General features: G+C 43.7%; 2 protein-coding genes across 4 annotated transcripts; one reads left to right on the top strand and one right to left on the bottom strand.

The window, feature by feature from the left end:
• The first annotated feature begins 824 nt into the window (after nucleotides 1–824).
• LOC103642220 (vacuolar iron transporter homolog 5) lies at nucleotides 825–2141 on the top strand. Its single transcript, XM_008665531.4, has one exon. It carries the CDS (start codon nucleotides 1226–1228, stop codon nucleotides 1847–1849), a length of 624 nt encoding a protein of 207 aa, XP_008663753.1. The 5' UTR covers nucleotides 825–1225; the 3' UTR covers nucleotides 1850–2141.
• A 3389-nt stretch (nucleotides 2142–5530) lies between these two features.
• Nucleotides 5531–8440, bottom strand: LOC100282768 (soluble inorganic pyrophosphatase). 3 transcript variants are annotated; one of them, NM_001155674.3, is made up of 9 exons: nucleotides 8318–8440; nucleotides 7574–7711; nucleotides 7453–7481; nucleotides 7176–7241; nucleotides 6827–6934; nucleotides 6526–6591; nucleotides 6311–6431; nucleotides 6119–6200; nucleotides 5531–5965 (listed from the first exon to the last, which is right to left on the bottom strand). In NM_001155674.3, exons 2-9 carry the CDS (start codon nucleotides 7701–7703, stop codon nucleotides 5923–5925), a joined length of 645 nt encoding a protein of 214 aa, NP_001149146.1. In that variant the 5' UTR covers nucleotides 7704–7711; nucleotides 8318–8440; the 3' UTR covers nucleotides 5531–5922. The 3 variants fall into 3 exon arrangements, with proteins under 3 accessions (NP_001149146.1, NP_001399124.1, XP_035818948.1); NM_001412195.1 differs by having other exon boundaries at nucleotides 8283–8440; XM_035963055.1 differs by lacking the exon at nucleotides 8318–8440 and adding an exon at nucleotides 7799–7817 and having other exon boundaries at nucleotides 5562–5965.
• Between the last annotated feature and the right edge of the window lie 11098 nt (nucleotides 8441–19538).

Genomic DNA, 19538 nt, shown 5'->3' on the forward strand with positions numbered 1-19538 from the left:
CCGCTTGAGCACTAGATAGATTTTGCGTGAACCGCTCAATTTGAGGACTCGTTAGTAGGTTTTGCCTTGAAAATTCCTTGAGAAGTCACTTTAACTTTCCTGTAAACTGCTTGATTGAGCACTCGTTGATAAAATTTTCTACAAGCACTCTTTAGGTTTCTCAAAAACTGTCCAAGCACTCATTGACTTTTCGTAATCTATGTTAATTGAGCATTGGTTAGCATGCATCTCCGTGAACTTCTCAATGGAGTACTCGATACCATTTCCGCAAAAAAAAAACTACGGATCACTCATAGCGTTTACACGAAATGCTCAAGCACTCGTTATTATTATAGCTTCTACGCTAATCAGTGATCATGTTTTGTCCTAGCTAGCTAATTGTAACTTCTCCAAGAGAAAATGGAGTTAGCTAAGTAGCTTCATGTATGTTGTTTCTTCCAAGCTAGTCCTGTATATATATGGCGGTCATGCATGTGATCATCACCGGCCATCATATCACACACAAATGGATGTCAAGCTAGGCACACAAGACCCGTTATAGAAACTTGCAACGTGCCAAAAGTATGCTCCAGTATGCAATATTCAAGCAATACCTAAGAATAAGATGATGGCGCTCTACTACTACTTCTTGTTGCCATGCATCACCCACTAACACATCCAGAAAATGATCGATAATATGCATGCAACGACAGACCGAGCGACCCTTTAATTGCCCCAATGCGGCATCGTGTTCATCCGCAAATCGGCCGGAAATCGTCAGGGGGCAAGCTCATGGCCGTCTTGGAATGGATATATGATGTGCTCTATGCATGGGTAGCTCGCTTTAGCAATCCATGGTCGTCGTCGTCGTGGATGCGCATATGTACAATCGGCAAGCACAAGTAGCTAGCTTTAGTGTGTGTCAATGGGCCGGCAGGCATGGTGGCCACCATCGGAGAGCGATGCCGGCCGGATCGATCGAGGAGAAAAGACGCTTTTTCTTCTTCTTTTGCAGCAAAAGAAGCAGTGGATCTCCCACTATCTCTCTCGCATTTGCATGCATTGGCCGCACGCAACAAATTAAGACCTCCTGACCTGAGACGCCACACCGGTCTTCAGTTCGTCGTCTTCTTCTATAAAATGCGGCACGAGCTAGCGTGTGTCTGGCACACTGCTAGCTGCGTGCTACTCCTGCTATATATCACGAGCTAGTCACTCCGATCCGATCACACACACATCTATCGCCATGGCCAGCAGCGTCGGCAAGATGGCTGCCGTGGTGGACACCGAGAACCCGGCGGCCACCGTCGTCGTGGGGCCGCCGTGCGCGGTGGACGACGACGACCTGTCGCAGCGCGCCAACTGGCTGCGCGCGGCGGTGCTGGGCGCCAACGACGGCCTGGTGTCGACGGCGTCGCTGATGCTGGGCGTGGGCGCCGTGAAGGCGGACGCGCGCGCCATGGTCATCTCCGGGTTCGCGGGCCTCCTGGCGGGCGCGTGCAGCATGGCCATCGGCGAGTTCGTGTCCGTGTGCTCCCAGCGCGACGTGGAGCTGGCGCGGCTGGACCGCGGCGCCGAGGAGGAGAAGGCACTGCCCAGCCCCGTGCAGGCCGCCGCGGCGTCCGCGCTCGCCTTCTCCGTGGGCGCGCTCCTGCCGCTGCTGGCCGCCGGGTTCGTCACCGACTACAGGCTGCGGATTGGGGTGGTGGCCGCCGTGGCCACCGCGACGCTGGCCGCGTTCGGCTGCGTGGGCGCCGTGCTGGGGCGAGCTCCCGTGGCGAGGTCGTGCGCGCGCGTGGTAAGCGGCGGCTGGGCCGCCATGGCCGTCACCTTCGGCCTCATGAGGCTCTTCAAGGCCAGCGGCATATGAAGGAGGACAGCTCGCTAGCTTCTGCTGCTCCTAGCTCTGCTTTTTTCCTTCGTCCATGTCCTCCCTCCTAGCTAACCAGACATATAAATTAATAATATAAATATATACTTAATTAATAGTAGCTAGTAAACTATAATATACCATGCATGCATGCAGACCAGCAAGCTAGGGTTTGAGCTAATGTAATACCACATATATGCTATATATATCATGCTTGTACTGGCCTAGCTATGCAAGAGTGATCCATGCATGTAAACGTTATTATTTTATATATATACAACTAAGTTATATATATATATATATATATATATATATATATATATATATATATATATATATATATATATATATATATATATATATAATCTATGAGTTTATTTGTGTCTTGCAAATTGAAAGCAAGCAAAGACAGAGATGGATGGCGGATATTGCTGCAGCACCTATAGCTAGGCTATAGCTGGCTCCACACTCCACTACTCGCTCTCTGCTGTTGTATTCACCATTGACAAAAGTAATTAATCTAGCTTTTTTGGACCTGTAATCAATCATCATTGCCACCCGTCTTAATTACCTGGCTTTCGGCCTTTTGTTTTCTTTTAAGAAAAAAAATACCGTTTTCTATTAATAGATTTTAACATATTCAGTTTATAGGTGTAGCAGTCATAATAACATATTCAGTTATAAAGTTATTAGATTTTATATGTACGTGTATCCCAAAGTATTTTTGATCGCTTTGTAAAAAAAGGTTAACAGTTTGCTATCATTTCTACATGCGGGCCGGGCTCTAATCATACTGTTTGTCCAGCCACCTAACCATCAGCTTTCCTAACCCTAAGGACTGATTTGGTGATTAGGGATCCCAAGGGGATCCATGGGGGAGGAATCCCCTTGCAATTCAATTTTGAATAGCAAGAGGATTTCTTCCCCTCGGGATCACCGGTCACCAAATCAGCCCTAAAATGTACCTCACTTATCGACAGCATCAAGGTCGATCGAAGAATGAGCTCGCATTCACTGGCCCGTTCAAAAAGAAGCTACATGTTTTAGACGATTCAACTCTAGGAAAAAAAGGCCGGCTCTAGCCATAGAGGAGCCACCGCCTAGAGCCCCTCAATTCAAGGTGCCAAAAAAAATTACACATAATATATGCTAATATATAGAGATGATTTTTTTCTTGTAGCCTTAATATTGCAAAAGAAATGGATGTAGAGCAAATATTTCTTATAAACCGTCAAGATAAAAGAAATATTTTTTTAGTAAACAAAATGTTCTAACTAAATAAGAATCACTATCATCTATAGAGTCCTTCGGAGTTCATTATCGATTTGAGTAGATGGAGATATTTACAAATCTATTTGTTTTTTTATTAAATTCAGATTGATTGAAGTCTTTTGATGATCATGATCTGAGAAAGTGGTGTACTAATTTTATAGAAACTTTTACTCACGATGACTTATCTGATGTAGATCCCAATAATTTGATCAGTGAATTACAAGTATTCTAAGTAACTTCACTAGATGGTTTGATGTGAGGTTGAAGAATCTTCGATTCATTGTAATTGTTTATTGTTACCTAAATATTTCTATTGCATATCAGATTTTATTGACCATACCAATGATTGTAACCTCCGTTGGAAAAAATCTCAAACTTGAAGTTGTTGAAAATTTTTCTGAGGTCAACTATGACATAGGAAAGGTTAAATGACTTCGCTACTTGTTCTATCAAGAATGATATATTGATAAATCTTGATCTAAATATTGTTTTAATGAATTTGCTTCAGATTATGCATTTATGTTCGATGCAATAAATTGTTTTTAGAGACATTGTATAGTATTAAATGAAGTGTAAAAATTTTACTAGTTTGAAGTATTCACATTGATTATATTATTATTTGCTACTTTTATATTTTTTCATTGAAGTATATTTTTAGCGATACGAAAGTGTATATAGGAGCCCAAATGTCGAGATTGGCCTAGGGCTTTCAAAACCATGAGCCGACCTTGTTTAGGAAGTGCGTGATTTTAAGTGTTTTAGAGTAAAGGACCATGATGTCTACCTACCTCAAGTTTAGATACTAAACTTTAGTCCCTAGAATTTCTATTTGAGAGGTCTCATTTAATAATATTGTTTGATAATTTAGTGACTAAAAGTGACTAGTGAACTTTAGTAACTAAAGTTTATGAGGTAGGAACCAAACAACCCCGACGTAGCTTAAAAACTACTTCTAACTATGACTTACTATTCACACAAAAAAGATATAGAGATGTCTACAAGCGGGTGGATTGGGCTTCTCTAAAATTTATTGTAACATTGAAGTCTACTGATGAGCCCACATCATCTCTTGTGCTTAGGAAATGTTTTTTATCTAATAACCAATAGTTTTGCATCATAGGTTCCAATCATATACTATCATAGCAACTCTATCAATATAAATACTTGCATGTAGTTGTTAAAAATAAGTGCTTAAAGTAAAATAAAGGTTAGAATTGTCTCCATGTTTCCTTGAGGTATCAAAGTGTCACCACTCTCTACTGATCCCGCTGTGCAAAAGTGTAGTTTCTCCTTGATCCATCTAAGGATCAAGTAGTCTTTAGTCTTTACAGACTGATTTTTTACCACTCTAGTACAATCAACTGCACGCAATTGTGTACACAGTACACCTCGAGTTGGATCACCCACAAGCTCCCTAGGTGATTACCTAACTCCTGATCACCACCAAACGTGTAGTTAATTCGTTCACCAATTAAGAACTCTCGCTTGACATATCCTAGGCTAATGAGAATGGTGAAAGCACACAAGCTTCTCTCAATATTTTATTTAATTCTATTGAAAATTGTTCTATGGTGTTTATATGAGGTAGGTCATGTGATCGAAAGTTGAAGGTAAAGGCACGAGAGACAAGAAGATTTATACACTTTCAGACTCTCGATGTGAGATAATACCCACGTCTTGTTTGTGTCTTTGATGTATTATGTGTGTTTTCTACCTTATGGGGCTCTCTCGTCCCTACTTTTATATTCCAAGTAGGGCGATGGTTTATAGGATGAGTGTCGATTCGATTACCTAGTTAGAGTCGTAACCGAGTCGGTCCCGAGTTGTCAAACTCTATCTTTATAAGCATATGTATTCCTTATTTGTTGGGATTTTTGTCATATTTTTTATCTCAATAATATATCTATCATATTTATGCTTCTAGAATCTTTCTAGTCTTTAGGCCTCGACCTCCTTGTCTTTATAGCTGAGTCCTTAGGCTTGCGGGCGAACCCATGGGCCCTCATGTTTAGGTCCTTCTCCCTAAAGCTTGGGGTATAAGTATTAAATATATTTTAATTATAGATGATGACTAAACAAGACAAACATATTAATGCTAATTAATTCATGATTTACCAATGTGATGCTATAACAAATATATGCTAATTTTAGATTAATTAAACTTAATAAATCCATCTCGCGGAGTTAGTCTTCATTTGTATAATTTGTTTTTTATAATTAAACTATATTTAATATTTATAATTAGCATTCAAACATCTAATATGATAGAAAACTTTAGGGACAGAAACCGAGCACCCGCTAACACTTGCTTAACAAACACATCTCTATGGGGTTTGGTATATGGATGGATCTCAGTATAACAAACACACACACTTGCTTCATGACATCACCACGCGATGCAATTTTAGCCAAAAACACCGTCGTCACACTCAATAACTGATTGGAATACACAAAAAGATCACATAAATTAAATGATTCAATTATATAGAATTATAATTTTATTTTACGGAAAACACAGGAACGGACCCATGTAGCCAGCCCGCAGACCCACGAGTGCCATCTCATAGCAACGCTAGACATCCCTCCATGCAGCTAGCTACTTGGGTAGACGAAGACTGACAGAGCGCCACACGGTAAACGTATGGACTTGGCCTATTCATATGATAATTTAACGAGAAAGGAGCGAATCACAGCTAGTGACGCTGTTCTCAATTCCAAGGTTCCCAATATAGCAAGCGATTTGGCTTATTAAAATCACGCCCCCATCCAAGACGCATGATAGATAAATTGTTGCTTGCAATCTACTGCCTCAAGCTTTGCAAAATATACTGGGCATACAGGTCCCTGCGATCAAATCAATAAGTATTGTGTTACTGAGGGTCACAAGGCATTTCCATACTCAACAAACACCACAAAAGGAGGGAAAACAAGTAAAGAATCAAGGACGCAAATTTTGTAACAGAGTGACGAAGGTTCAGTGTCAAGCCGAGAGCTTACATGGAGTACTGAATGGCTTCTTGAGCTGTTGTCGCGGGCAAGAATGCATCAACTGCGACTTCTTTGTTCTCGTTTTTCTTGTCTGAGAGATATCGCTAAGGAAGCATATGCCTACCTGCGTGAATGTGATCATCCAAAATATGCTAGAGCATGTGTAGTAAGAAAACAGCAAATGAATTAAGCGGAGGATACAATCTTCAAAGAAGCGCTTGATCTCTTGCAGGCGGTGAGGAGACAGCTCGCTGATGTCGTTGTAGTGACGGTATTCAGGATCATCAGCACATACTGCTATTATCTTGTCATCCTTTTCACCCTGACAACGCCCAACAGAAATCCAAGGTTAGAAACAAGTCGAAGCAGAGCTCTTCTATTCCCTCTACCACAAATAGAGCTGTAACATGAAATACCTGGTCAATCATGGGCATAAGGCCAATTGCTCTAGCTCTCAGGAACGAACCAGGAACAACAGGCTCCTGTAGAGATAAATGATCACAAGATCATGACACTGCCCATATGTTATCACAAAATTCGGTGACAAATAACTGCAGTTGACGCAACTACAGAGCAGCGGTCAGTCTGAAGATGTGCCAGCCAGGAGATATCCTTGAACAGAAACAAGGGCCTTGTAATACAAAGAGTGAATACTCTACATTCTTCACAAATGTCCCCACATGACACAGACAAGTGGGAAAAGGAAGACTGACTAACCTGCATCAGGACCAACACATCCATTGGGTCATTGTCTTCACAAAGAGTCCTTGGAATGAAACCATAATTGTGAGGGTATACAACTGATGAGTAAAGGACTCGATCAACCTGTCAAATTGTAGCAAAGGTTAGAAAGAAAGAAAAACAAATTAAACTATTACATTTCATCAGCACAGAACTCAATCATCCTGACAAATTATGTAACACAATAACAAAAGTAATATTATGATGGTCAATTCTCATCGTACATTGCACAAGTACAAGAAATACATGCTGCTTATGCCATACTGTTTATTGAGACAGAAAGTGGTCATAAAGATGTAATAAACATTGAGAGCAGAGCATATACCTTAATCAGTCCAGTTTTCTTGTCAAGCTCGTATTTGACTTTGCTTCCCTTTGTGATCTCAACAACCTGAATAAAAAATTATATAACGCGGTCATTGTTTGGAGCTAACTAGATTTGTTAAATATCGTAATTAAAAAAAAACCATGCACTTATTTTTCCTCAACAAGCAAACCACTGTCAACAGACTCATGTACCAGTATGTTGTAGGTGCATCAAATGTTTCAGCAGAGCAAACATATAACATGCCAAGCTGTTAGAAAGCAATGATGGTACTTACAACATTGAATACAGCAGGAGCACCAGGACCTGCATAACCAAAATGATTTAGATGGAGTATGCTTATTTGACAGAGCCACATAGGAGTTAGGAGAGCAAGAAAGGATAGTTGAGTCACGCACCGATCTCGAGATCATGCCATGGATGAGCAGCTACGGACCTCCTGGACAGAGAGGAGAGGATCCTTTCATTGAGCTTAGGGGCCCTCTTAGGCTGCTCAGCAGAAGCAGCAGCCTTATCCTCTTCACTCATCCTCAGTCCTGTGCATGGAAAAGAAGCAAAAATCAAGACCTACATTATTAGTATTAGTATTTTTGTTCACTGAGAAACATGAAGCAGTGATTTTCCTAGGCCCGATGTAAAAAGTTGTAACACACGAATGGAGGACACCCTACAGATCTCGAACTGGTCCTAGAATCCCAGCAGCAGCCACCAAATGGCAGGCCAGATCCATGAGGCAACTAGAATATGCAGGGAGGCAGAAGATTTTTGCCACCATCTCAGACGACCAATCCCAGCCGTACACCTGCGATCCCACGGCCTCGTTCCTTCCCTCCGTCCTCCCGTGCGGCGGTCGCTCTCTTCAGAAGTCACGACAGAAACACGAGTCCAGCCAGTCGCTACCCGGTCCGGCCCCGCCCCACCATCCAGCACCCGTCGCCAGCGGCGGAGAGCTGCCACCGGCTCCGGCTCCGCCCCTGCCACGGCAACCGCTCCGGTCAAGTTGCCTCGCCCCGTCTGGGCCCCCCGGCCGTCTCCCACCCCGCCAGTCCGTCCTTGCCTCCCTCCCGCCCCTTGATCTAAGAAAAAAACGGGAGCCATGGATCTCACCGTCGCCTGGAAGTTTGTTGGGGTTGGATCCTCACCTGCGCTGCGGTCGGGGACGGCGATCGGCAGCGGAGGCAGAGTGGAAAGTGGAAATGAGGAGCAACCGGGTGGCTCTGCTCGATTCTCTCCTTTCCACCGGCCTCTGTTGGCTGGCCTTTTTCACTTAAAACCCCCGTCCTTATTCTCTTTTTTAACTTATCACCCCGTCTGCTCGTTCTCTTTTCTCTTTCCAGTCCCTAGTTTAGTTTGCAGCCTAATGCAGGGGGGCCATTTTGAACGGTGTTGCGGATAAACGGGGAATATTCCAATGATATACGTATGGGTGTTAGTACTAATAGTATTTTTAGTCTTTTATAACTGTTTTTTCTTCTTCTGATTTTTGTATTTTATTTCCAAATTTTATAAATTTTGAACGGAATCTGAGAAATCAGGTCCCTATGTGGCCTAGAAACGAAAATAGTTTGTTCGCTTTCCTTTAATCCTATCGATTTTTGTTTGAGTTGGTCCGTCCAGCTCCAGCCATGACCATGACCTAGTGGTTGCTACTTGCACAGCCTTCACGGCTCCGTTTGACAAAGCCAGCCAACTGGCACGTGCTGTATTCATGTGTCCTTTCGTTCCTGTACTGGTCTAGGAGCAGCTATAAGCCAATCAATGGTCAAATGTCACGTGACTTTGACCTGCTCTCCTCCTGCCTCTGCCTGCCTGACAGCCAACGTGTCGGAGGGGCCAGCGCACCAACGGACGCAACTGCTTCATGTGATGTGCGCTCGCGGAGGTGTCCAAATACGACACTTCTGGTTATCTCCCAAAACAGCGTATAAAACATTATTTTACGCGTCATCAAACAATACAAAACCGATAAAAACTTTCATTTTATCGATTACTTTATCAAACCGTCGCCCAGCGATATCGGTTAACTACCAGATTTTCTTCGAAATTCAATCTAAATTTAATTTTTTTAAAAAAATAGAAAACTACATGTTCTAAGAAATAATCTGGAATACAGGATAACTAAATTTAATTCAATTTAGCCTATTAAAAATAGAAAAAAAATATATTAACCAACATAACAAAATATCTAAAATAAACATACCTCTTCTCCTCTCCTCACTTTCACCACCCCATCTCTCAGTCGCTCTCCTCGTCCTCTCTCTAAGTCATCGCCTCCTCTACAAAACCGTCGCGGCCGCCTCCTTTGCTGCCGTCGGGATAGTGGCTACCGCTGCTGAGTCGCGTGCACCAACCGGCGGCAACCCCCGAGCCGTCGATTTCTCCCCCGAAACCGGCGGTTAACCGCAATAGAGCAATGTAAAACCGTGTTTTAGTTCCGGTAAATCAGATTTAGTACACATATTTAGTTATATACTACGTATATATTGCTTAGATTTAGTTTCGTGGTGTTTAGGGTTTCAAATTTAGTCTCAGTGACAGTAATATGTTTTAGATTTAGGGTTTCAGATTTATATATGCTATATGTTAGTATTATTACATATTTGATGGATTATGATTTATGGATTAGTTATTGTTAAATGTGAATGTTCAATAGTTTACGGTATAGTTATTGTTAAATGTGTATGCCAATCAGTTATATGCTGATGGTTGGTATGTGTTTCAAATGCACAAAGAGCAGAGGGGGTGGCACCCATTTGAAGGAGAATCTCGCGCATGGAGGAAAGAGTGTCAAGAAATGTCCATCTGTTCCTATAGACAGTAAGACATACTTCCAACGTGACATAGATACGACAAATGACAAGAAGAGGAATAGGTTTAGGCAGCAGCCGAGGAAAAATGAGGCAGCATAAACCCATTTGGGTGAATCAAATGACGGTGAGTATGAGGACAAACTTCAGGCAGCTCTGCATCAGTCAGATGAGGAGCACGAATTTAGACAGAGGGCTGGTGCAAGGTATGACAGGGATGGTGGATTTGAATCCTCTAGCTAAAGGGCATCTTGAGGGCCACTTGATAGGATGTTGGGAAGGAGTACAGTACAAATACCTGAGTGTGTTCGAGACTACAGTCTTGGTCAAGCCTCTGGACCAAGGCAGCAGAGGATAGATATTGATCCCTAGAAAAATATGGGAAGGAGCTCGAAAAAGATTCTTGGTAGGGCTTGGGCTAAGGCTTGTCATGCCATTAGCATCCTAGGTCGAAAGGCCGATAACCCATATTTTAGGCCCACCATTTTGGAGAAACAAAAAACAAGGTAACTAAAGGTCGGCTAGAGGGGGGTGAATAGGCGAAACCTAAAAATTATAAACTTTAAACACGCACTTTACCCAAGGTTAGGATTATAAATAAATAATTGTGAATTCGAAGTGTGGAAGATAGTTCTCCTTGCAATGAGTTGCTCAATCAATGCGGATAATTTTGGAAGCTAACTCAACACAATGTGAGTGAGAGAACTTTAGAGAGAGAGGAGAGGGAAGAAACAAATCGAATGGTGAAGATCAACGCAAGTGGACACGACAATTTGTTTCCCGAGGTTCGGTTCCAAAGAACCTACTCCCCGTTGAGGAGGCCACAAAGGTCGGGTCTATTTCATCCCTGTCCCCCTCTCAATCGGTCACCTAGACCGGTCGAGTGCTTCTTCTTAATGTCACGGGTCAGTAAGATCCCGCAAGGATCACCACACAATTAGGACTCTTTTGCTTGCTTTGCAAAACACTTGAAAAGTTTAGAAGAGGAAGAAGAAAGCAACCAAGCAACAAGAGCAACAATTGAAACACAAATCACCATCTTTCAAGTCACTAAACACTTTAGATCACTTGACTTGATTTTGGCACTTGAAGAGGATTGGAGGCTTTGAATGTGCCTTTGGAGTGTATTCTTTTGATCTTGTATTGAATGAAGAGTGTGGGACGCTTGGATGTCTTGAATGGAGGTGGTTAGGGGTATATATAGCCCCAACCACTATTCGAACTGGTGGCTGACTTCCCTATCGATGGACACACCGGACAGTCCGGTGGCGCACCGGACACAGAATTGTTCACTGTCCGGTGCGTGCCACGTCAGCCTACCATTGGGTTTGGAGTTGTTGATCGTTGAAGTCGCCTGTCCTTGTGGTGCACCGGACAGTCTGGTGGCACACCGAACAGTCTGGTGTGACCTGTCGTCGTAGACTGTCTTCTGAATTCTGAAGCTGTAGAATGCGGAGCAGTCAACCGCAGTCGACCATTGGGCGAAGATGATCGTTGCTCGTGGTCACACCAGACGATCCGATTATTTTTAGTGGACGACCGCTAAGAATTCCCTAGAGTGGCCAGTTCGCGGAGTGCTCCAGCCAGGGCACCGGACACCGTCCGGTGCGCCACTAGTTGCAGCAAGTCTGTTTTGCTCCAAACTTGTAGAATTTCCCCAAGGTCATTTTATTTGTATGTGTATATGAAATTTATGCACCCGAGAAAAATATCAACTAGGAAAACTAGTTAGTCCATAAGGTTTGTGATGGACGTCAAACACCAAAATCGATTATAGGAAATGTTTAGGCCATTTCCCTTTCAATCTTCCCCTTTTTGGTGATTGATGCCAACACAAACCAAAGCAAATACAAAGTGTAGAAATGTAACTAGTTTGCATCTTGTCATATGTGCATAAGTTACTTTGAAATGAAAGCAATTCTAAGCATATATGGTTGTTTTGATATATTTAACATTTCAGACCACATTTGCACCACTTAGCTTGTTTTTGGCAAATCTTTTGGAGAAGTCTTTTCAAATTCTTTTGCAATTAGCCAATAGTATAATAATATGATTTTGAAATAATTTTTAAAGTTTTGAAAGATTCTCCCCATTTCTCAAATGCTTTTCCTTTGGCTAAATTAAAGATCCTCCTGAAAAGGTTCTCCCCTTAGCTGTCAAGAGGGTTTTTACTTTTGCTCTTAATTTCTCCCACTTTTTGAAAAAGTTTTTAGAAAACATGATGGTGGTGCAGTCCTTTTGCTTTGGCCTATTAATTTCTCGCTCTTTGGCATTAAGCACCAAAAACAAAGAAGACTAGAGGCCTTTTACAAGAAAGATAGGAATGCCAATACATGAGTAGGGCAAAGGATATATGATACCAACAGAGTCGTAGTGGAAGCCTTGCCTTTGCCTTAAACTCCATTTCCCTTTCAATCTAAGACTAAGCAAAGAAATACTCTTGGAAGCACATTAGTCTTAGCTTTGGCACAAGAAGAATAAGAACTACGCATGTGTACCAAATGAAAGAGATGTGATTAAAGGTATAAAAAGAGCAATATGTGCAAGATTTCAATCAAAGTTCTGAGAATCTAAGATATTTAGTTCATTCCTAAGCTTGCTAAAAGTATTTTCATCTAGGGGCTTGGTAAAGATATCTGTTAATTGGTTGTAGATGTTAACATAGGCAATTTCGATATCTCCCTTTGTTGGTGATCTATCGGGAAGTGATACCGGATGTCTATGTGCTTAGTGCGGCTCTGTTCAACGGGATTATCCGTCATGCGGATTGCACTCTCATTATCACATAGGAGAGGGACTTTGCTCAGCTTGTAGCCATAGTCCCTAAGGGTTTGCCTCATCCAGAGTACTTGTGCACAACAATGTCCTATAGCAATATATTCAACTTTGATGGTGGATAGAGCTACTGAATTTTGTTTCTTTGAAGCCCAAGACACCAGGGATCTCCCCAGAAACTGACAAGTGTTAGAAATATGCCCTAGAGATAATCATAGAGATGAGCATATTTCTTTGTATCCATGATATATATATTGCTTAATTGAATATCCATGGAAGGCACCTTGTATTGATTAGCAATTATGTGAATTGTTTGTGAGATTCTTTACTTATATGGTTATTCTAAATGATGTCCCTAGTCAGAGTCAATGACTAGCACATGTATTAGTTGATGACTACATTTCACAAGTCATGAACATGGAGATGTTAAACTAATAATGTGGGCGCATGTATGACATGAGGCTGGACCGACCCAACGTGAGATATTGTAATATAGTTCTCTTTTTGCAACATGAATACTGTATCCTTAGACCTGAGATTGTCGCATGTTCTCAAGATGTGAATTGACTTACTTAGGGACTATCAAACGCTATTCCGTAACTGGGTAGTTATAAAGGTAGTTTTGGGTTTGTCAGGAAGCATGCTGTGAGGCATGGTCAGTCAAGATGGAATTTGTCCCTCTCTTTGTGAGAGAGATATCTCTGGGGCCCTCGAGTGATTGGATCAAGAAATGCATGGTCGTGCTAGGGTTAAGAGTTAACCATTGAAAGGATTCCAATTCACAGTATCAAGAAAGAGAGGTCAGCTTAGAGCCAGACCAAATATCGTGAGACAAAGGGAACAACATGTACGTAATGTTGCAATGGTTCGTCTGATATGATCTTTACGTGCGCATAGGAGTTGACATGTCTTGCTAGAGGTCGCTGTCAATTATTGGGCCACGTAAGAGTACTCGGGCTATGTCTATTTGTACGTGAACCTATAGGGTCACACACTTAAGGGGAAGGAAGCCTAACTCGGATTAGATCCGAAATTAGACTGGGCTTTAGGGTTACTGATGGGCCTCGGTGTCAGAAGCCCACCATAACGCCTATATAATGAGGGGCGGGGGCGCGGTTAGGTTAACCCTAATTCGCCACCAGCAAACGAGTAGCCGCTCGCCTCTCGCCCTCGCCAAGCCGCCGTCGCGAACCTAGCAGTTCGGTACGCGGCGCTTCCTCCCTGTACGTGTGGATACCTCGGAGGTGCTGCATCTGGAGCACTAGGACGAACCGTGCGAGGACGTGAAGGACGCCGACGACTGCACGACACTGCTCGACGCGTTCGTCTACATCGAGACGTCTTCCGCTGCTCTGCGCGTCTAGTGGTAATTCCATGACCTATAACCGCAGTAGTTCTTGGTTTTATGGGGTTGAAAATTTTGTTTTGCGCTAGCGTAGCCTCCCCGTAATCCTACAGCAAGTCCCTGATGTGCTATTTCTATTAATTTTACATCCGGCATAATCGGCATCAGAATACCCGATTAGATCAAAGGTAGATCCCTTGGGGTACCATAGCCCAAACTTAGGTGTGTAAACTAAATACCTCATGATTATTTTCACGGCCCTAAGGTGAACTTTCTTAGAATTGGCCTGAAACCTTGCACACATGCATACTAAAAGCATAATATTTGGTCGTGAAGCACATAAATAGAGGTATTTGAAAGGGAAATATGGTTAAACCTTTTCCTAAATGGTTTTGGTGGTTGAAATGCCCAACACAAATAATTAGACTAACTAGTTTGCTCTAGATTATATATTTTACAGGTGCTAAATGTTCAACACAAACCAATAAAAAGATCCAAGTTAGGGTTCAAAACAAAGGAGCAAAAGAAACCGAAGAGAACCCTGGTCTGGCGCACCGGACTGTCCGGTGTGCCACAGGACAGTGTCCAGTGCCCAGGGGTCGTACTCCTTCAAACTCTTCACCTTCGGGTTTCTGGAGAGCCGCTCCGCTATAATTCACCGGACTGTCCGGTGGGCCAGCGGAGCAACGACTATCGAGCACAACAGTCAACTCCAACGGTCACCTGCAAACGTGAACAGTGCGCGGACAATTTGCTCAGAGTCAGAGCAGCGCCAAAAAGCGCACCGGACAGTGAACAATGCATGTCCGGTGCGGCACCGAACTATCCGGTGCCCCCAAGATGTCAGAGCTCCAACGGTCGAAACCGTCAGAACCCTAACGGCTGGGTGACATGGCTGGCGCACCGGACTGTCCGGTGCGCCCATCAACAGATAGCCTCTCAAATGGTTGGTTTGGTGGTTGGGGCTATAAATACCCCCAACCACCACCACTCCAAGCATCCAAGTTTTTTAGACATCTCATTCAATACAAGAGCTAGTGCAATCAATACAAGACACAATTCAAAAGAATCAAAACCTCTCCAAGTCCCAAATACACTCCAAACACCTAGTGACTAGAGAGAAAGTTTTGCTCGTGTTCTTTGAGCTCTTGTTCTTGGATCGCTTTCTTCTTCCCCATTCTTGCTCTTCAAAGCAATTGTAATCGAAGCAAGAGACACCAATTGTGTGGTGGTCCTTGTGGGGTCTAAGTGACCCAATTGATTAAGGAGAAAGCTCACTCTGTCTAGGTGACCGTTTGAGAGAGGGAAAGGGTTGAAAGAGACCCGGTCTTTGTGACCACCTCAACGGGGACTAGGTTCTTTGGAACCAAACCTCGGTAAAACAAATCACTGTGTCATCCACTCTATTTCTTTGGTTGATTTGTTTTCCCCTCTCTTTTGGACTCGATTTTATGTCTAACGCTAACCCCGGCTTATAGTTGTGCTTTAAGTTTATAAATTTCAATTTCTGCCTATTCATCCCCCTCTAGGCGACTTTCAGTATTTAATGTTATCTATCTAGTGAATTAGTGTCGCGTGTCACAATCGAGATGGGTGATGCAAGAAGACACAATGTTTATCGTAGTTCAGGAAATATAAGGCCCTACTTCCAGTGGAGGGGAATGAGACTTATATTAACTTGCACCTAAGTGCTTGTAGTAGGGGGTACAAGCTAGTCGAGAGAGGGAGTAGATCAAAAGTCTCCGCGAATTATTGAGGCAAGTGCCAATATCGACCATGGTGGGCATAGACGGTGAAGTGTTATCCTCGCTCCCCTGGAAGCCCTGGACTCCTCCTTTTATAGCCTCGAGGAGGGTACCCAAGAGCACCAAGGTTGTCGTAATGTGGAGAGGAGGTGAGCCCGAGTCCCTGTAGCAATATGGGCACCGGAATGGCTCAGGTCCTCAATGTTGTCTTTGATCAGGAGAAGGATGTCCGGTTCCTGTATCTCGTATCTTGACCAAGCAGAGAGCTAAGGCCATGCTCAGGCGAGGTGGAGATTTTTTTTCTGAGGCCATGGCTAGGCCTGTGCCTAGACATGCAGTCATGTAGGGAGTGATCAGAACAGTAGCCGGAGTGGTCCCTAGCGGGATTCGCGGGGAGTCGGCAACAATGTGCTATTGCTAAGACAGTTGGTCGAGATTGAGCTTGGGTGAGGCGGAGTTCCTCCCGAGGCCGAAGCCAACTTCGAGCGAGGCAGAGCTCTCTCTCGAGCGTGAGGCTATGCCTAGACGTTGCATGTCCCATCCAAAGTTTGTTCGAGAACAATGACCGAAGTGGGGGAGAACTGTCCGGTATTCGCGGACGTGCGTCATTGTAGTCGGTGAAACTAGATGAGACTGCGGTCCCATCGTCCTTTGTTGACTGTGGTGTCACATGGAGTAGATATTCATATCGTTGCATTTAATGTGCACGCCTTCATAAGTCATGGTTCCCGATAACTTTGGCCGAGACCGGGCTTGAGGCTGTCCTTCGTCCGAGACGAGCTCAGATGAGACGGAAATTGCTTTTCATAAGGGGGGGGGCTTCGGGCGAGTCAAGGATTTCACACGGGCGCAACATTCGCCCTAGGATGGGCTCGGGCAAGATGTTGTTTAAGCAACGGTTGAGTGGGGCCTCAGGCGAAGCGTGTTTTATGATTTCTAAGTACCCAGGTGTCAGGTATGCTTAGGGGCATGATCTGGGGTACCCCTAATTACGATACCCGACATTATTGTTGTTGTTTAGGTGTCATTGGTTGGGGCGGCACTATTTTTGGTGCCCACGATCATGGCGCATCGAGTCGAGATATTAAAAGCGCTAAGTTAGGTATTTAACTGCCCTACACTCAACTAGGTCATGAGTAGTCGACCTATGAATGGGGCAATACTTCCGAATGCTCTAGAGCACTTGGGTGGGGCTGCTCCTTGCTCTAGGGATGGGCTCGCTATTTTCAGTGGTAGCATAAATTCTCCTCTGAAACCTTGCCCTTTTTCTTCTTTTAGGGCTCTAGTTACGAGGTCACAAACCCCTATAGCCCTAGTTGCATCTAGCGAGGAGCATTCCAAGCTCTATCTCAACAACTCATGCATATTTTCCACCAAAGAGAGCAGTTCCCCGCATCCTGGAGGTTGTGGATGGCTATCTTCTCAAGTATCTTCTCACCGTGGATGCCCTATCGAAAGATTATGACAATGGATGCTACCATGACATAGAGGATGGTGTTCCCAACCTAGCAAAACCACCACACAAAGACATGTGGGGACTTACGAGGTTATTGGTGGATGGTGTTGTGGAGGTTAGATTCCATGTTGGGCTGAGAGTGAGTTTCCTTGAAGTTGGACATGAATTGTAGGTAGAGCTCTTCCCAAGACTAGATTGAGGCCTCAGGTAGATCAATAATACATGATCGAGCAGAGTCGATCAAAGTACATGAAAGCAGCTTGCCATCACTTCTTTGTCGCCCTGAACGACGAGGATGGTAGGGCGTAGATATGGAGGAACTTGTTTGGGTTGATCGTCCCAACATTCTTCTCCAAAAGTTATGGGCAAATTTCTACAGCCATATCGCAAGTGAAGTGTAAGAGTGAGGGCCATGCACCTAGCCCCAAATGGTTGGGCTGATAGTTGCCTAGAGGGGTGAATAGACGAAACATGAAATTTAACTCAAAACAATTCAAACTCAATCCGAGTTTATGAAATTAAGTGCTTAGAACAAGATGTGTCAGTTCGGGTTAGCATAATACTTGCTCAAGGTTGCTAGTAAATATAAATGCGGAATTGGACTTAGCAACACAATGGGATAGATTTTTAGTGCAAGCAAGTATAAGACTGGGGAGGAAAGATGAAGAACAAATTGCAAAGCAAAAGCAAAGTGAAAGGGAAATGGACTTAACCATTTCCTATAATCGATTTTGGTGGTTGACGTCCAACACAAACCACGTGGACTAACTAGTTTGTCTAGATGTCACTTGTCTCAGGTGCATAAGGTTCAATACAAACCAAGAAAGAAATTCAGTTAGGGTCACAATCAAATTTGGAGCAAGACATAGAGTGTGCTGGAAAATGGAGCACCAGACACTGTCCGGTGCACTAGGCCAGACAGCCAGCGAACCAGCCACTCTCAGGTTTTCTTTTGGACGCGCTTCACTATAATTCACCGGACTTCCCGGTGAGCCAGCGGAGCAACGGCTCCCTGCGCGCCAATGGACGTCTGCTCAGATGAACAATGATGAACAGTGCCGCGACAGAAGTCAGAGCGCAGAAGTCAGAGGTCACCGGACTGTCCGGTGCAGCAAAAAGACAAACGGCTCCAACGGTTAACAGCTCCAAACCCTAACGGACGCGTTGACGTGGCGCGCACTGGACAGTTAATAGTAAATATCCGGTGCGCCACCGAACTGTCCAGTGCGCCCATCGACAGCAGAAACAAGCAACAACTAGGAAGTGGTTGGGGGCTATAAATACCCCCAACCACCTCATTCAAAGCCATCCAAGTGTTCTGAATTCAACATTCAATACAAGAGCAAAAGACTTCACTCCAAGACACATTCAATAGATCAAAATCCTCTCCAAGTCCCAAAATCAACTCCACCACTCAGTGACTTGAGAGAGAGAGTTTTTGTGTTAATTTGCGCTCTTGTTGCTTGGATTGCCTTCTTCCTTTCTCGTTCCAATTATTGAGTGCTTTGTAAAGCCAAGCAAGAGACACCAAGTGTGTGGTGGTCCTTGCGGGGTCTTTGTGACCCTTGTGATTAAAAGAAGGCTCACTTGGTCTAAGTGACCGTTTGAGAGAGAGGGAAAGGGTTGAAATAGACCCGACCTTTGTGGCCTCCTCAACGGGGACTAGGTTCTTTGGAACCGAACCTCGGTAAAACAAATCATCATGTCCACTTGTGTTGATTTCCATTTGATTTGTTTTGCCCTCTTTCCTCTCTCTAAAGTTTCTTTGCCAATATTGATTTGAGTTTGCTCCCAAATGTCATCTGCATCATTTGAGCAACTCGTGGCAAGAGAAACAATCTTCCACCTTGGATTTAATTCTAACGCTAACCCCGATCCTTAGTGTGTGTTTAAGTTTATAAATTTCAGGTTTCACCTATTCACCCCCTCTAGGCGACTTTCACAAAGAACACATGACAATTTGTTATTAGGGTTCAGTTTCACAAAGAAACATACGTCTCCATTGAGGACTCCACTAAGGACCAGGTTTCTCTGAACCCTTTCCTCACTCAAGTGTTCATGAAGATCAAACTTGATTTCCCCTTTTCTCTTCTTAAGTGAGACTGAGTCTTGCAAGGCACTCCTGAAAGTCGTCTAGAGGGTATTAATGAAATCAGAGTGCGGAAGAGAAGTTCTTCTTGATATAAGTTTCCCAATCAATGCAAATAACTTTGGGAGCCAACTCAAAATGATCGC

This window comes from Zea mays, chromosome 10 (assembly GCF_902167145.1).
Source record: "Zea mays cultivar B73 chromosome 10, Zm-B73-REFERENCE-NAM-5.0, whole genome shotgun sequence".
NCBI classification, from domain to species: domain Eukaryota; kingdom Viridiplantae; phylum Streptophyta; class Magnoliopsida; order Poales; family Poaceae; genus Zea; species Zea mays.

Coding starts and splice junctions, on each gene's coding strand:
- LOC103642220 (XM_008665531.4), top strand. CDS start 1,226: ATGGCCAGCAGCGTCGGCAAGATGGCTGCCGTGGTGGACACCGAGAAC.
- LOC100282768 (NM_001155674.3), bottom strand. CDS start 7,703: ATGAGTGAAGAGGATAAGGCTGCTGCTTCTGCTGAGCAGCCTAAGAGG. Junction 6,935..7,175: donor AGAAAACTGGACTGATTAAG/GTATATGCTCTG, acceptor ACAATTTGACAG/GTTGATCGAGTCCTTTACTC. Junction 6,432..6,525: donor TTATGCCCATGATTGACCAG/GTATTTCATGTT, acceptor GGGCGTTGTCAG/GGTGAAAAGGATGACAAGAT.